A 19,822-nucleotide genomic window follows, 5' to 3' on the forward strand; every position below is an offset into this window, starting at 1 on the left:
CTTGACTGTAGTAAGATTAGAATACATACTTATCTAAGTTTATGGATTACAGGTCAGAGTACGTAACACACGCACCACAGCTCAAGTCTGATTTATGTAGGACTGCAGGTGAACTTATACTTGATGACATAACCAAGCCATGTGTTCAACAACAGCTTGGGAGGCCTGCATAATCACATTGCATCTTAGTGTCATCTGAGGCTAGTAGCTCAGCAGAAGAATACCATTTAGTAGCCTAGTTGTGTAACAAAAATACCATTATTGAGCCTATTTGTATGTTTGTGTTTGGGTGAGCAAGCTTGTGTGCACTGTCAATTGGCCCTATCCATGAGGGAGAACACAACATCATATATTACATTTTGTACAGTGGTTGATATATGTGTGGAAAACTCAAGGTGACCCAGGGTTGCTGTGTTTGCTGGTGTTGTTGCTAGTGGGGAAACAAAGGGATGCCGTGTCAATATATGTACATATACTTATATTGTGCCCTGAATTTGCAATGTTTCCACATGTAGTCTTAGGGGAGACATGGTGTCTGAGAATGACAGGGCACCATACCTCTCAACTGTTCAGATTTGTGCATAATGTCCAGATGTTAGACTCATATATTTAGTCTGTTTCACACAATATTGTGGTTTTCTGGAAAATCAGTGAGAAACGATAGCACAAAATATTGGTAGACATCTGAATTTCACACATCATATACTTCAGAAAATTCACCACCTGTTAATTTATCATCTTTCTAAGTCAGTAAGTGCAATATTTAAAAAGTGTTCTTATTTTTAGGCCTTTGTCCCCCCATTATTTGTGGCTTTGTCTTGACTTCCTACTCTAAGAGCTTGAGAGGTATGCAGGGCGCCATGGATATATCATATATACTGTGTGTATATATATATATATATATATATATATATATATAGATATATAGATATATAGATATAGATATAGATATATAGAGAGAGAGTGCGCGAGACGCATCGGATTTGCTCTATGGTTAACTAAGTGTACACACATGTGCCTTTGCTTTTTTTTTACTGTTTGCACATAGTTAAGTAGTGTGCAAACGCGAGGCGCATTGCTCACATCTAAGTCTTACTATTATGTAATATATACCTGTTACTGCAGTCCACACCTATCTCTACTCCAGGCCGGGATTTCCTGATTACTAATGGCAATAATTGAATGTATCTGGTGTTTGTGGTTGATGGTCAGACATAAATCCTATTTCTTCTTTCATTGTTTCGGCACTGCTGCATTCTGCACAAACTGGCTAAACCTTATCAAAACATATGGGAGTCATAGTCTGTAAAACACAACCTATTGCTATTACACATCAAAAACCTCTACACCTATCAGGATTCGGACCCTCGACAGCATTACAGGTTCATCAGACAGAATGGCTGCCTTAGTCCTTTTGGCCACAGAAGGAGCTTGCCAGAACAGGGGTCATTCATCACACAACCACCTGCATAACAATGTACACTGCTAAACATGAGTTAACTAACACATACAATGTACGATCAAATCTATAGTATTCTCTTGGAAATGTGGACGATAATAACTGTGACAAGTGGCCATATACCATGGGTCTGCGGGTAGCATAGATGAGTTACTGTTATGGTAGTTACAAGGGGGCACCTTGTTTTAGGGGGTGGAGGAATAAGCAACATCTACTGTTAGGATACAGACAAGTTTGAAGTCAGACACTGCAATGTGTAGCCTCACTTTCTAACTTCTGTCTTGAATAATGTGCCAGTAATCTGCTGCAGTAAGACTTATGAAAGTTTCATGCATGAGGCCTACTAATTACAAATGGATACAAACTACTAAAATAGTGTCAGTAGTCACTTGTTACTTTAACTAACGTACAAATACACCACTATTTACTTGCATACTGTACCAAGTTCATAGATACAAAACATATATAATACTCTACAAGACTACAGTGTAGGTTAGGACCTACCTTGCAAAAGCACCAGTTGACGCAACTGTAGTTCAGGGCCGACTCTGTCTGATGCAAGTCTTACACAGCCAATACATGGACAGATACAGGCTATATGAGTTGCCAGGCATCATTTTTAATATATGTATGCGAGTAGGAAAAGGGTATTAGTTCCTAGATCCCTAAGTGGTCAGTGAATGTGCTATGCATTTTCTCTTAGTCAAACCAAGGGCATACTGAGCATGCCTACATCTGCCTACAGGGACAGCAGCAGGGGGTTCCTCCTCAGAGTCCTCCTGTGACTGTGGTGACCAAGGCATTGGTGGAGGAATGTGTGTCCCTTCCCCTTGCTGATCATGCTGCAGCTGTTTCAGCAGGATCAGATTATGGAGCACAGCACATACTGTGAATATTTGTGTATACGTGCATGGGGTATACTGCAAGGCTCCACCAAATATATCTAGACACCACAGCTATGACTTCAGAAGCCCAAACACATGCTCTATGACATTTCTAGTTTGTGCGTGTGCCTCATTATGGTATTTGTCCATGGCTGTGTGTGCATTTCTGATGGATGTCATCATCCACAGTTCCAGGGCATAGCCAGCATCCCCCAGTAAATGGCCCTGTGGGGTGTCCCCCCTAGCAAACATCTAGTACAGCTGTGATGCGTGCCAGATATGGGAGTCGTGACAACTGTTAGGTTGCCAGCACACACATTTAAGATAATCCTCTGTGCATTGCACACAACTTGGCAGTTGATGGAGTGGTATCCCTTGAGATTAATGTAGATTCTACCCTGATCACCAGGTGGTGCACTGATTTGTACATGAGTGCAATCTATGGCACCCAGTACTGCAGGGTAGTGCACTACATGGTAGAACCATTGCATACTGCTGGCTCTCCCCTCAGGGTAAAGGGGAAATAATATGTTCTCACTGGCATGCAGGACCATAGCATCCAGGAAATAGTGGAGTATCTTGGATGCTGATGCTTGTGACACCACCATTATGTCCCCGGTTGGTCTTTGAAAAGTACCTGTAGGTAATATCCAAAGGGCTACACATACCTTTGTTTCCACTGGGATGGGTTCAACTCGGTTGGCTCTGGCTCTGAGTAGAGGGTGGCAGAGCTCAAAAAGTTCTTGTAATATGTCCCTGTCCACCCTGTAGCTCTCTACAATCACCAGCTCATGTAGCACCTGGAAGGTTACCCTGGTCTCCTTATTGGCCTAGGCCTATTGTCAGCAGCACCAGCAGCACTGATTTCAGCTTCTAGCATATGCAGATATAGAACAGCTGCAGCAGCCCCTAGCATTATCTCATGTAAATTATTTCCAAATGTCTACCAGTAGTTTTGAAGTATCAAGGGAAAATCAGAATGTAGGCTGTATGCATATTTTGTACATTTTTTGAGTAGGTCCATCATGTGGGATTGGCTAATTAAGATGGAATTCACCTGCTTAGGATATAATTACAACGATTTAAAGGTCCTACTTCAGTGAGCAGTAGTGCGCAGCACAGCGCAGCTGTGCATAATTAAGGTAAGCCATGTAAACATTTTATATTTTCATCCCTGCTGACATGAAACATACAGAAAATGCTAATTACTGGAACTTACACTTCATTTCTATGATCTGCAATGTCAGAGCAGTATGAGAAAATTTGCCATACCCTGTACTTGAACCCAGAGCCACCTGCACTCCAGTCCAATACCTAACACCTGTCGCGACAGGAGTAATTACACAAAGGCCCATAACTGCAGGCTATTAGCAAAGCATAGCCCCGCTTACCAGGTTTGCTCGATGCCCAGCAGTGATCAGCAATATTAACTGAATGCATCCGGTTTCTATTTTTGGATGTGTAGCTCATGCCTGATACATAGGTGGTCTGGTCCTGCAAACTAGGTATGGATCTCCAAAACTGTTTGCATCAAACATTCACAACACACCCAAAAATAAAAAACAAGTGACCTGACACCCCCCCCCCCCCGATGTCTCAACATCCATTGGAAAGATAAATACCGTGTAGGAGCTTACATGAAGTGAACATCCCTACAGGGTTCCTGCTTTTTTTGATACAACAAATCCACTGATTTTTTTCACTCATTTGCATAACTGTGCTGACAGCCTCGAATCTACACAGTTAGCAGCCGTGTAAGTTGGGCAGGAGCACGGGAGCACGATTTTAAAGACACAAGGAAGGGTTACGTTACCTATAGTGACACTATATTCTACTCCTCTTTTTCATGATGTTTCTGGTATTCATATTTAAAACCTTTTGCGGCAAGCTGCACACCACACAAACATGAGGTAAATCTGACCCACTCCCCTGATGCTTTCAGACATCCACAGTGTATACATCACCCATTATATGTGTGCTGTTACCTTTTCATGAACATCCTGTCCATATTTTTGTACTTTTACATAGCCTTGCTTCCATATAGACTCCTGTACGTGGAAAATTCCTGTGTACACTACCAACATGGACATGCAGTGTACACAGTTGTGCTTAAGACTGTTGGATCGCTCCAAGTTGTTTCACTTCATTAGTATAAATTTCAGCTACTTATGCTGAAATTTGTATTCCACAAAAGTATGCGGTATTGCGTCCGAGTGCACATGACTGCTCGCCACTACATGGAGTTTACTGAATTGAAAACTCGCTGCTCCCGTGTTCTCATCACACCACAGTGCACGCATGGAAAAAATGACCTTGTAAGCTTTATTGAATTTGCTCCCAGATTTATAAACAGCTATAATCTGATTATCAGCTGAACGATAAAGCTTCTTTGTCTTTTTCTTGTGGACTTCATTACTAGATAAATTACCTGGGTGCAGAATTTTATGTCTGGCAAGGGATGTCTTACCCCAAACTATTCTTATACCTAAAGGATTTGGTCTTCCCATACCTGCATTCGGCACTGGGGCAACACCAGAGGATGTGTCTAACCCCTGTTTCATAGTAGCCTGCAAAGCTACACTAGAGGGAAACAGGACAAAAAGGTAAGTGGCCAGCAGGCTGAGCAGTCTGCCTGGCAGAATCACTACCCACAGGTGATGCATATTTTATTTTTTTTCTTTTTAGGTTCAACCAGATTTGATGGGGGCCAAAGTTAGGATCCATCAAGTCAGGAGAGAACACCAGTCAGAATAATAAACTGACAGTACTGGATAATGTATCACAATAAGCACTTAAATTTTCTAGTACTAAGTTATGTCCCCACACAATTAAACTCTGCAAAACTATGCAATCATCATAAAAGACAGTTTAAAATGTATTCAGAATTCTTTTACAACTGAAAGAGGTTAGAGAATCTGCAGTACACAAAGTCCAAACACCAAAACAGCCAATGTGCAAAACCAGTGTTAAAATTAACTACATACATTTCAACCACATAAAACTGCAATAAAATAAAAAAATAATTGCATTTTAAACTATTTTTCTTGTCAGAGAGAGAAAGAGAGAGAGAGAGAGAGAGAGAGTAAAATCTCCACAGTACATTCGAATAGCTTAATTTGAGTGTAAATCGAGATCCGATGATCAAATCACGCAGAACAGAGTCGTACATATAATAAGTAATGTATAAAAAAAATCCAAGTTTTGCAATATTTTCCTGTCAAAAGATGAAAATAAAGCAGAGTAACAACATTAACGACTGGTCTACAGTGTCTAACGACACACATATCGACTGTACTTCTGAGAGAAATAATGAAAGTTTTTTCACATGCAGTTAAAACAAACCTTTGTCAGACAGAAGCCAAATAAACACTGCTACAAGCAAAAATTCCCACAGGAATTACTGCAAACTCTGACAGAAATAAAATATTAAAATAAATATTTTGTTTTAAATAAACATAAAATAGAAAGAAAATAATAACTCTAATAATAAAATGAGAGGATGGGGTCCCCAAATAAGGCTTATGTGAGCAGAAAGCCAGAGAAAATAGCACTGGATCCTGTGAAAAGTCAAAGTACTTCTTTCTTTGGATGGCAGTAAAAGACTGAATACTCAGTTCCTCTCACAGCTGAAGGGTTCCCTCTAAGGATATTCTCAACCAATCAGATGTCACAGGAAGAGAGGGGATGGGGAGTCTGAACTTTGTACTGAGTTAGCTTGGCAGACAACCCAAAATGTCACTGAGGCAGTGGAAATGATGCACATCTAAAGAGGAAGAGCCATGAGCTCTTCCTTACATTTCAGCCTCAAGGCTATGATGAACATGGTATGTTCTGAGGAAGCTGTCTCTTTACTCTCGATATGCTGAATTTTTGGAAAAAAAAACTTGAAGAATGTTTAATGTCTATCTTCTTGAACCTTCTAAATAAGAAAATCACTCACAGTGTAATGAGTACCATAGCCTCCAGGGGTCAACCAAGTTACCGAGTTGCAACAGATGAAGTAGGCCGCTTTGGGTGACACTCCAGCATTCACCAATACCAGAGTTACCAAAGAAAAAGAATGAACAAAAATACAAGAAATATGTGACACTTCAGTTATCCATTAAAACTCAGTGGCAAAAAAAGTCATTGATGTTAATCAAATCAAATGCAATGTGTTTCATATTTTTTTCAGTTCAACTCAAAATTACTATTAATAGTAGGGTAATTTTTTGGTGCACTATTTTAAGCCCAATTATCAGTGAGCATATTGTTTTCTATATTTTAAGTCACTGATTTTTCTTTTACTTTTATAATACATAGCAGCACACATGATTAGACTTTATTATTATTTTTTTTAATAAGTGAATATGTAAAGAACTGTTTCTCTTTTGTTCGCAGAGTCAAGATAGGCATTTTCTAAACTTCTGACACACTAAGCCAAAAAGGTTCGGGATCGCTGAACTAGGCACTTTCCTGCCATCCTGCACTCCTTCTACTCATTCTTAGGCACTGGAGCCCTACTTAGTTTGAGTAACTTAAAACCCTTGGCAGTTCAGCATTGTTAATACAGGCAACGGTTTATATTGCCACTTTTCTCCAAAAAGCTCCAGAATATCCTGAGTGACAGAACAAATATTAAATTGCAACAAATAACCATAAAAGGTATGAAATACCACCCTATCAACTTATATTGAGTAACCCCACCACCTCCACATTGGAGTTAACCCTCCAAGAAAGACATTTGTGCAACAGGGCAGATAAGAAATGTCTGGCAGTAATTATACACATGTGCCTTCTTTATCCTCCAGTGTTTGCCTGGGGTTTGACATCTCCTGTCCTCATTCTCATGAAAATACATTACGTTAGAGTCATACTTTTAATACTCTAGTCCTGTTAACTGCAGTTGCTACTCCAAATAAGTTTCAGGAGCCAAAAATGACTTACCACAAGGAAAACACAGCAAACGTATATTGATAATAACACCAAACACAAACATAATTCTAATTAACACATTAATGACCTTTTTTTGTAGAAATGACCCGTAACAACAAGAGCAGTCTAAACCACCATTGAACCAAGCATACAAAACACACAACTGTTGTTTATTTAAAATAGTATCTGGTTTGAACTTGGCTAAAAGAAAAACAATTTACTAGTAATTCATCCCACATAATGGTGGAAATGTAATGATTTCAGTTACTATGGGAGGGCAGAAGCTCAATGCACATGGACCTGCTTTACTTAACCCAACAACCCTTAGCCAGAAACTCAAAGAGAAACTTGACCTCTGCAAGGGACCCACCGCTAGGAGTTTTGAAATTAAAACTCTTAATCAAGAACAATGTTGGCATAAACAAGAAAACAGAACAGTAGGACAAAGCTAAGCTGTTCAAATACACTTTAGAGGGCAGAACTGATACCGGAAATTGGAAGACTCCTTATTTGCCCTCAACCTAATATTTGCCCTATAACTAATGGGTTTTCACATTAAAACTCAACTGCACCTGTCCTGGGTCACTTAGAAAATAAACATATGCAATACACACGCTTTGTACAATACACCTACTCTAAATCCATTCCTGCCAGTTGACATTTTTCTACATCGATAATAACCTATAATTACCATGTACTCCAAGAAAAGCTACACCTCCTCATTAGCTACATTCTTTTGTTTCGTCCTTGCCTTTAAAAGCATGCAGCACTTACTTCAAAGTAAGTTAATCTCTTTTTTGCAGACACTGTATACACAAAATACAGCCAAAGGAATGCCACTCAGCAATCACAATTACAAGCTGAAAGGTAAGAGATACACCATTTTGTATCCAGTCACACAACTGAGTCACTTTGGAAGACTCCTTATTTGCCCTCAACCTAATATTTGCCCTATAACTAATGGGTTTTCACATTAAAACTCAAGTGCACCTGGGTCACTTAGAAAATAAACATATGCAATACACACGCTTTGTACAATACACCTACTCTAAATCCATTCCTGCCAGTTGACATTTTTCTACATCGATAATAACCTATAATTACCATGTACTATTTAAGGAGTAAACTAAAACATTTCAGAGCTTTACCAGAAAGGCTCATCCAGACTCTGCTACACTTTGCTGTGAAGGAAAGGTTAGTTTGCTGTTATTTTTTGTATTTCTGTATTGCCTTTCTATATTTTGAATACTGTAGTTTGTTTTCTTTACCTTGTGTTTTGCTTGCATTCTGTTTTAACAGCATATTAAAACTTCAAAAGAGACCACAGCTCTCTCTGTTCTGAGTCAGGCAGAATTTTTCCCTTCCTCCCACCCATTTAAGTTGTCTTGTTAAATACCACTGTCTTTCTAGTTGCCGCCTCTTATGTTAATCTGACCATATATCTTATTTCTCTCTACTTTCACTGGCTTATGTGAGTAATCACAAAACCATCACTTTTGAAATCCCACCCTTCAATTACTTAAATTTATTGGCCATCCTACAGTATTTCATAGTACCAAAATACAAAAGTAACCACCCCTTTCAGTCCATCTTGCTGTTTTAAAAATAGTAACTCTCCACTAAACCTTAACTTTTTAAACAGGTAAAACTCAAGTTACCTACTTTCATATCTAACTTCTCTAGTGCACACTGCAGAGTGCATTCTTTTCAATCTTACCTTTAAGCATCCCTGTTACTAGCACTTTCTTTAATACCTAAAAAGATCATCTCTACTTGACTCCAAGTAGACTTTTCTCTATCTGTTAAACCTAGCACTTGCTCCTACAGTACTTATTACCTTGATACGGCACTCTTATAGATAGCACCCCAAAAGGCAAACCCCCATTTCTCGGTCACCCACGTCCCCGGAATCTCTTTTAAAGTTTTTTGTCTAGTCCTTCTAGCATGTCGAGGATCAGTTGCTAGTGTCCTCTCCTGCTCAGCTGGTGAACCTGGGAATATTGAGGCAATGTTACAATTGCCTCATGTACACAGACAACCCTCTCCTCCTCCCACAAAACACAAATACATGCGAGAGATGCAACTATACGGCCAAACTGGAGGCTGAGCTCTCTCAACATAGGACTGGCAAGACCAGTCAGGAGGAGAAGGTTACCACACACACTATAGACCCAGTCTCACATAGTACCATCACAACCTCAAATCATACACATAAACACACAAAGACATACTCGGCTCTGATCAAAAATCTACCAAAACAGCAGAGGCCACCAAAGCAGACACCCAAACAACCACCACCTCAGAACACAACACCTGCAACACATAGACCTCACAGTCAGAGTGTCAAACAGTTACAGCCCTTAAGGCCAAACACAATGCCAGACACACTAGTCATTGGTGACTCCATAGTCAGACACACTGGCGTCCCGCTCACCAGACTGAGTAAGGAGAAGGTCACAGTAAGCTGCCTGTCGGGCGCTAGAATCCGCCACATAACGCAAGCACTCAGGTCTCTCAACAGCAGGTACAAATATGACTCAGTCATTGTCCACGCTGGTGTAAACGACCTGAGACGTACCTCCTTGGACTACATGAAAAGAGACATTGAGGAGCTCTCTGATTATGTAGCCCAGGCAGGTATGACCCTGACCTTGAGCAGTATCCTACCTTCACCAAGAATGATGCCACAATACAGAGATAAGATGATCAGCTTTAACAATTGGCTTAAACTCTGGTGTCATTCAAAGGGGATCCAATGTCTGTCTGCCTGGGATGACATGCTGGACAAGCCACGCTGCTTAAAGGACGGCTTGCACCTGTCACCCTGGGATTCGGATATTGGCAAAGGCTCTTGCCACCCCATAGTGCCTTTTTAGGCAAGGCTCAAATTCTAAACCTACCACCCTAGAACACAAAAAGGAAAAAACTAAGGGTAATGCTGCTCAATGCCAGAAGTCTAAATCTCAAAATGCACCTCGAGGCCCTTCTCAGTATGGAGAACATCGATGTCTGTGCAGTGACAGAAACCTGGTTCAAGGCTCCTGAGAGCACCCCAGCACTATCAGGTTTTACCTCTTATCATGCGTTCGGCCCCAAAATCCGGACAATACCAAGAAAGGAGGGTATCCATATTCATCAAAGACACCCACACCTCAAGACTGGTGGCAACGCACGATGCATCGGAGACCATCCAGGTGCAATTAACCACAGGCAAGACTGCTCTGCAAATTGTAGCATGTTACAGGCCACCATCACAAACTCAGGAACCTCACATGGCCTTCCTGAAAACACTAGAGGGATAAATGTATCACCAAACACCATCATACTAGGTGACTTCAATTACCCTAATATAGACTGGGAACACTACTCAAGTCCAAACACCCTAGCCCAAAAGTTCCTGGAATTCATAAACTCAAATGCCATGGAACAACTAGTCACCATCCCCACAAGAGGAGAAAACATACTTGATCTCATCATCACGAACATGGGAGCACAATGTTCAACACCGAAGTATACCCTCACTGGTGAGATCAGATCACAAACTAATCTCGCTGGAGGTCCTCATCCCACCCCACCTGAAATAAAAAGACCACAGTAAAGAACTTCTCGAAAGCCGACTTCACACTTCTAAAGACTAGTGTGGTCTCCTTTAAGGCCCCGAGCGGGGAAAACAGTACTCAAGCCGCTGAATCACTTACAAATGCCTTCTACCAGCACCTGCAGGACTGCATGGATAAGGCAATCCCAAGCAAAACAAAGACTCTTTGTACCAAAGGCAAGCGTCCAGTCTGGTGGACCCCAGCCATAAACAAACTCTACAACAAAAGGAGGAAGCTACTACAAGATAGAGCAAAATCCTTAAAAGGTAAGACACCCTTGATCACTATAAGTAAAAACTAAGAGCTCTCATAAAATCATCCAAAGCAAATTTTGAGAGAAAAATAGCTAAAGACTCAAAAGACAATCATAAGGCCTTCTTTAGCTATGTTAGAAACCTGGGAGGAAACTCCCAGATATGCTCAGAACTAGTTCAAAATGATGTGAAGATTACTGATCCTACAGACATTGCCAACATACTGGCTGACAGGTTCAGTGCAAACTTCTCCCCTCCCCAAAGGAGAGATATTTATACCAAGCGATTGCAGCCCCAAACATCTCCAACGCCCAAGTGAGAACTGCTCTCTCCAAAGCAAAAAACACAGCATCCATGGGACCTGATGGTGTCCCCGGCTGTGTGCTCCACGAACTCAACGAGGAATCAAACCCACAGCTAGGACAGCTGTTTAATCATAGTCTTACCTCTGGATACGTACCCAGGGAGTGGCGTACTGCAACTGTGGTCCCACTTCACAAAGGCGGTGCCTCCACCGACCCTGGAAATTACCGGCCCATTAGCTTGACAAGCCTTATCTGCAAAGCCATGGAGAGGATCATAATGGACCTCATAAATAAAGACATAGGGAATTTGCAGACTTTGGATCCATCCCAGTTTGGCTTTGTCAAAGGCAGATCATGCCTTCTAAACTTGGTTGACTTTTTCGAAACAGTCACCAAAGCCATTGATGAGGGAAAGGCAGTCCATACAGCCTACCTCGATCTGGCGAAGGCCTTCGATACAATACCCCACTCGGGTATCATTGAAAAACTCATCAGCTTAAATGTTAACCCATACATCACAAGATGGGTTGCAAACTGGCTGAGTGACAGAACCCACAGGGTCAGAGTTGCTGGCGCCATGTCAGACTCAAAGCCTGTCACAAGTGGTGTACCACAGGGCTCAGTCCTGGGCCCACTCTTGTTTGGCATCTACTTTTCCAAGTACAAGCAAACACAGGAGGGTTATGGCTGACAAAGTTTGCAGATGACTGCAAACTGGGCCATAGTAGAAAACACATCTGACACAGATATCCTTCAGAAGGGTCTCACAGAAACGGATAACTGGTGCCAGAGCCATGGCCTAAAGTTAAATGCCAAAAAATGCATAGTCATACCCTTCGGGAAAAACAAGGTTACCCCTAGCTACCAAATAGGTGGCAATCCACTGAGCACAGAAGAAGTTATCAGGGACCTGGGGACCCAGGTTGATAGTAGTCTGTCATTCGACACCCATGTAGCTAAAGTAGTTAGGAAGACCTTCTACATCGCCCACCTTATCATGAAGGGATTCTCATCTAGATCAAGGGAGGTCATAGTCTACCTATACTCATCACTCATCAGACCAATGATTGAGTACAATGCCCCATTCGGAATGTATCTGACCCGACACTTGCAGCAGCTGGAGAGGCCACAAAAGTTCCTCACCAAAAGGATAAAGGGTCTCAAACATCTGTCCTATGCTGCCCGACTGAAAGAACTCCAGCTCTATTCAGTCGCTTACCGCTTGCTCAGAGGTGACCTTTGCCTAACAAACAAGGCCATGTCAAACCCAGATTTGATGAATATGCTTCACCTCAAAAAATCTAGATCCGACAGAGCCACAAGGGCGGAGACTTAAACCTCGACACGGCTATTAATAGGACGTGCTGGAGGGATAGATTCATCACCCAAAGACTCCCTATGCTGTGGAATAAAATCCCGGTATATGTGAGGCAGAGCACCTCGCTGGCCTTGTTCAAGAGAAATCTTGACCAATGGATGGGAGATCGCAGATATACCCCAGGGATTACCTCAGTGTCACTGCTCAACAGAGGCACAGCAAAATAATGGGTATAGTTCCCCATACTAAAGGGGTGGTGTAAGCCACAAAACTATGGGCTAGACTTGTAAATGCCCTCGGGCAGATAGCCTAGTATGAACCTATGAACCTATGTATCTCACAATATGCATCCTGACAGTCAGAAAGTAAGCTCTGCCTTATGCAGTTTACACAGAAAATAACTTGCACTATTACTATCCATCAAAGCTACATGACATGCAAAAGCTTTGTACTATGTTTGCCATCACTTAAATGCCTACTCTCTGTCCCTTAAACAGCAAACCAGTGCTACCTCCTACAATGTTACACATGCTTTTGCATATATCTTAACAGATTTCAAAACAGTATGTGCTCAAAGCAAGGCACGGCAACAAATTCTAAAGTTATCACAGAATGGCTGCAACTCAGCACAGCACCTTGCCTTAAAAAATTACTGTGGATTCTAGGTTTACAACTTGTACCTTTGTAAATAATTGGACTACTTTCCTGTAAATTTTCTAGAGGTTTAACACCTAGGCATTGTTTAGTTAGACCGATAATAAAAATCATACAGACTTATTTATATCAGCTGTTACATGACCTGTACTGATTTTTCATGTGCACATCACATTTTCTTACACCAACACCGTCTTTAGTAACTAAAACATTACCTATAAAATGTTATTTTGCTCTGTTCTTGTACAGACTCCCCTCTAAACATGCAACATCTGATTTTGATTTTAGATGTGCTCATTATCTTATACTTCATGAACTCTGCTAAGCAGCTTATACATCTAATCATATTTCTCTGTCACTAAATTTGGATGTTTTTTCAATTATGTTTCCATATTGTACTTCAGACATGTTTCAGCTTGGGTCTGTTCTGCAAAAGGAAGGCTCTAACAACCCAGCTCACATCACAAACTACTGAAAACAAGTTACATTAACAATGCTTCCAAACACAATTCAACAAAATCTTTATCAATAGCAAGATCGCAGACGGCACTTCCCTGCATAATTAGATGAAACAAGAGGTAAAGAGCCTAAGTTGTGAAGGTAGCTCATATTGTGACAATTCAGTGACAGGAATAAACATTAGCATCAGTACATTTGGGATGATTAGAAATAGATGCCTCTTGCTTCCAGTCAGTTCAAGATATCCATTTTGGAACAGATTCTAATCTATGTATGTTCTGATGAAGTCCTAGTCTACATAACTGAAGGAAGAAAACACTCAACATCTTTAACATGCACTGTAGTTAACGTACACGTGTGTGGAGTTGTTTTTGTTTGGATTTACTTAATGGTGGGTCCTTTTGCTTGATCACGGACTCCAATCTGTAACTGGAACCATCAAAGTATAACATGGCGAGAATATACTGTACATGCCAGTTACTACTGGCTATCCTCAAGCAATGTAAGGCTTCCTAGGGCTTGTAAAGGATGCAGACTCTATATATTCTCCATCTTTATAAGCTGTCCTTGTACCTCCAGATCCCAAATACTCCTCTTTCCTTCCAGAGACAAGCCAGAGCTATGACTGGACAAAATTAGGTGTCTCTGTGCACTGTAGAGTGGAATCCCTAAACTCACCATCAACATACCTCTAAACGTTTGCTGGAAATCATTCCACATCTTCAGACGGAGTCACACAACAATTTTTTCCTATTACTTATCCTATTACCTATCTTCATCAACATGCTGGGGAAAACTAAACCAAAACAACAGGCCGCAATAATGTAAATGTGCCCTCAACCCTAGGAATGATGTCTGTCACATAGAGAGAACATTAGAGAGATGTGGTCCACATTGCCATAATGAGGGTGGACATATGACTTTTCTACAAGGTAGCAGAGAATGTGCCAAGCATTTGCCTAGGGACATTACTAGCTGTTAGTCTCTCAATGAAGAGCACTAGTCATTAATTAGTGGTGTGATCTTTGAAACCTTCAGAGTTTTAAGCAACTTTTGAAAATTATATTGCAATACACTTGTTCCCACCATTCCGGCAGGAATTTTCTTCTTGTTGTACCTCCTTCTACCATACCTAATAAACAGAAGCAAAATTTAAGCAATCCTATAAAGGTTGGATAAAATACTTTGTTAATCATATCTAAATGTATATACATTTATTTTGTTAAAATACGACACATACTCTTAGTGATGGATATCCATGAACACCCAATTTGGAACATGTCTCCTTATTAGCTTCTTCACCGCAGTCTAAAACAGCCAGACTTAATGCAGGCTTCCATTCTGAAAGGAAAAAAAAACATTTAAGAAACACAGGCAGAAAATATAGTTTGTGAAACACTTTCACCCAAAGCAGTTTCTATAACCCATTCTTTAAACACTGCAAGGCTTTAAAATAACTGTAGAAAAATGTATAAATTTTAATAAAAAAACATACAGTAGAGAGTTGATTATCTGGACTAATTGGGACATAGGGTAGTTTGGATAATCAAACCTACACTATACCGGATAAAAAACTTCTAAAATCTTGTTTTTGTCTGCACACAGAGAATACACTTTTCAACCATTCAATGATTGCAGTGGACAATAAAGAATATTTTTCACACATAAGCAGGATACAAGCTCAAAAAACATGCACAAGCGAGTACATATAACATTTACATATTCAGACTATGATTTTTCCTACAAAAAAAACTTTGGAAGACTGTGTTCAGTTAATTAATGTTTCAGATAATCAACGTTCTGTACTGTACTGCTTTTTCTTCTTCTTGATAAAATGAAGATGCTGTTAATGCTTCAGCTGTTTCATCTTCACCTATAACTTCTTGTTTCACCATCTCATTTCTTTCCTTCAACACCTGCTAGTTTATCTGCTCTCTGATATATATATATATATATATATATAGACAGATTTTTTTGTGTTTTACAGTAACTACTTGCAATTTCTTTCCCTCTTATTTCTACTGAATCAGTTCATTAAAATAAAGGATAGCAAAGTACTCCACATCATAAGAGGAGTTGTTCATTATTTTCCAGTTAACTGTCCACCTAAATTATTAACCCGTATTCTTCACTGTGGTGTGACCATACAGTTGGTATATAAAGAATTTTTGTGTATTTTCTTTTTAGGTTTTGTGGCTCACAGTTTTAGATATTTCATTTGCAATAAACGGTGAGTCAAAAAATAGTCACTGCCTCATAATTAAACCAAATCTATCCTCTAATCAGCTACCCCTGCCATATGCAAAGGAACATCCTACCCTCTGTGTTCTTTATTAGTGCAGACTTTTCTCTGTTCTCTAAGTCATTTGATTTTATACTAAACGTATACAATTAGGTCTCAATCATTTTGTTTACAAAGGCCATGATGTGGCAATCCATTCCTTTTCTCTTTCTCTGACTACATACTATAATGTAACAACATTCAGAACAACAGTAAACACAAGCCTAAAAATTCTAGCCAGCCATTAAAGAAATCTTACATCAGGCCAAATATTTCAACCCTATCCCTTCTCCCAATAAATAACCACTTGAAACTGCAACAAAATTCACCTTATTTCTTAGAAAGTATAGCCTCCCTAACCAAGGATTTCCCAACCCTACGTAACAGCCACATATCACCACATCAAGTTTCACCTTCAAACCTGAGCCCACATCTCATTTAAAACTCCTCTTAAACAGACTCAATGTTCTACTGCAGCTGATGACCTTCAAAGTGAGTACCTTAAAACAGCAGCCAAAATATTGTTTAGCCAGTCTCAATCCTTTTAAATAGGTCAGTCCAGAAATCATACATTCCCTCTTTCTGAAAAAATCACATATTATCCCTCTACGTAAAGGAGGAGATCCAAAAGGCATAGCTAACTTTAGACCTACAGCAACCCCCCCCCCTAAAAAAATACTGAAAAATGTATTTAAAAACAACTGCTATACTATTTTCTACAGGAAGAACTCCTATCCCCCATACAACATGGCTTCCACGCCTCTCATAGTACTAACACTGCACTTCTAACCTGTACATATACTACCGATAAAGCCAGAGATAACAGCAAACTAGCCTACTCCTTATTTCTAGACTTGTCTAAAGCCTTCAACACAATTTGTCAAAGCAAACTTCTAATTCAAATGTCTTCACTTGGTTAATCTCAGTCCACTCTTCTATTGTTCAAAAGCTACTTCTCCAATAGGTATCAGTCATTAAAATGGCAAGTCAGCCTCTCTATATATGTCCCAGTCACCACTGCCGTACCACAAGGCTCTATCCTTGGTCCACTTCTCTTTTAACATTCTCACCAACACCCCCCAACACATCCACACAACAGGCCTCCCTAATATAATATGCAAATGACTCCACACTCATTTGCACATTCAGACGACCTGCTACATCTCAAAAAAAAAAATTACTAAGGAAGCTTTAACAGCCACTGAAATATGGTTTTGTAACACATAGCTCATGCTCAACCCCTCTCCCTACTACTTTTTTCACCAAATCCCTCTCTTATTAAAAAAAAAAAACTTAAAACTCTCTTGCTTAATAAATAATACAGCCAAAGAAGTCACATCTCATAGCAAATTATTATGGATGACAGCAGATAATTTATCTATTTATTTGACATTTGTTTACTGGGAAAGTCCGACTGTTTCAGCAAAAGCTCCAGTTACATTCAAATGTATTTACAAGCTTTATACAGGAAATGTAAACTAAATATTCTTACATTAATTACAAGTTCATCCATACATGCTCAATACAGAGATCAATAGGACTGTATACATATGTACATATACTGTACAACAGAGAACAACAGAATTTTGTGAACAGAATAACAGCAACAATTTCTGGGTTACAGTAAAACTGATGTAGGGCAGATGGAAGATATTCAAGTGAGTGAAGTAGACATGCAAGTGTTAGAAGGAATAGTGAAAGATACCGTTTGGTGTCATGTATTGAGAGAATTAGTATGGGTTAGAGCAGAGGCATGATAATCTTAAATTCAATCTGCATATACAAGATTGTATTAAAAAAACTCACAAAAGACTAGGGATGTTTTGCACAGCCAAAAACTTTCTCACTAACACAATAAAACTTCATTTGCCCCTATTTACCTCCTCCCCTCACTACTTTATGACACTCCCATCCTTTCTAACCTCCTGACATTACAAAAAAGCAACACTTAAACAATGCTACAATAAAGTGGTTACATCTGCAGCAAATAACCTTATTCAGAACCTACCACTGTATAGCACTAAAAAGCCTAAACTGGTTATAACTACCCCATCAACTAACATATACACAGCTTCTTTCCCCCTATAAAATTATTCGGCATCCATCTGCTTGCCAGCACTAAATACCATGTCCGTCAGGTCAATACCCTCCCCTCCAATCCTTTAAATCCATTCTGAAAGACTTTCTAGTCAAAATCTGGGTTTGTTCTTGCTCAACCCCAGGATAAACTATATTCTTAAATATGAGAAAGTACCTATTCATACCTTACACCACTTGTCTCTTCCTTATTCACTCCTTTCAGTTTCTTTCCCCTCACCCTCTATCAAAAAATGCTATAACCCGTTTTTTTTTCTCTCACTTCATACTGCAATTCCTGTTTGTATTATACTAACTTACCTTTAATTTCTCTAAACTGGCTAAACGTTCTCTAAATATAAAAGCATTGTCATATAAACTGTATCTATTTTAACCAATGCTGTCACATTATGTCTAATTTGGTACAATTATTTAAACTGTAGGTGTTTTTGTATTATTTTTGAAGATTTAAAATTATTGTTCTTAACATGTTTTTGCAATACTTTAGTGTTTTTCCCCCCGGGCCTCTGCTAAAAATGGGCACCTACCCAGTCAGACTTTCCTGGTAATCAAATGTCAATAGATAAATAATAAATAGACTGCTAATCACTGATGAACCTATGAATTGCTTTTCAGGAATCAGCTTGGGATTATTGCCTCTGTTCTGCGGCTCATGAGAGAAGAAGCAGAGGGGCATTATTTCCTGGCATTCCCAGAGATTACCAATTACTGGAAAGCCTGAAAATTGCTTCTTAGCAACCAGTTTGGAATTAATGCCACTGCCTGGTGAGAGATGCAGCAGAGGGATATTGGTTCCTGCTGGTCTCTGTTAGGGCAGTGTGTATGGGACACTGCAGTTTTGTACAGAACCTCTTCAGGACCTTTGTGCAGCTTGGCTTTCTGTCATGTCCAACTGATGTACGTTCTTTCCAGGGTATCTACTAAGACAGGAGACTAGGAAGTCTACTGAACTGATAAACAAGTGGGTTAATACTATTGCTAAAGAAGCAGCTTGGACTAGTGCTAATCTTGCTTTTGGTGACAGGAGCAGGAAGGTTTAGTCTTAAATAGTCTTGACTGCAGTCTTCACTTTTACAGCACCTAAGTTAGCCAATTGTAAACCCCTCTTGTGCCGTCTACTTGTAGACCACATAATAAGGATCTGCAATATAGAATGATTTCCTTACTACCATAAAAACATGATGGTCAATGGCCAGGTTACTGCTAACATGTGTCCCCATATCCCAAACCAACGGGTCTACTCTTAAGGGTATAGTATCAATGTACTATTTTGCATTTCCTTGCATTCAGTCTAAGACTGTGGCTCTGGCACCAGTTACTAGAATGTGTCAGGCCTTCATGGTGGATATTTGTGTCAGTGGGGAACTCCATGATCGAACCTATTTTGCAATCATCAACAAACTTGGTCAACTACGGGATCCTGACACTGGCCTTGACTTCACAGAAATAAATGCCAAAAAGGAGAGGCCCTAGCACCATGCCTTGTGGGACTCCATTAGTGACTGTCTTTTTTGTGGAAGCAGACTCCCCTATCCTAGCTCCCTGGGTCCTATCTGTGAGGCAGGTGGCTATCTAACAGGTAACATAGGGGTTTGTTC

At 40.0% G+C, this 19,822-nt stretch overlaps 1 protein-coding gene across 1 annotated transcript in view; it reads right to left on the reverse strand.

Moving 5' to 3' along the window:
• The window catches only part of QSOX1 (quiescin sulfhydryl oxidase 1), a 1,259,897-nt gene that overhangs the window by 889,914 nt on the left and 350,161 nt on the right, over positions 1–19,822 (reverse strand). Inside the window, exon 2 of the mRNA XM_044085745.1 lies at positions 15,087–15,187. Coding sequence (XP_043941680.1) covers positions 15,087–15,187 — 101 coding nt within the window. The remainder of the gene's footprint in view (positions 1–15,086; positions 15,188–19,822) is intronic.

Source organism: Protopterus annectens, chromosome 10.part0 (assembly GCF_019279795.1).
Source record: "Protopterus annectens isolate FY-2018-M chromosome 10.part0, PAN1.0, whole genome shotgun sequence".
Classification (NCBI taxonomy): domain Eukaryota; kingdom Metazoa; phylum Chordata; order Ceratodontiformes; family Protopteridae; genus Protopterus; species Protopterus annectens.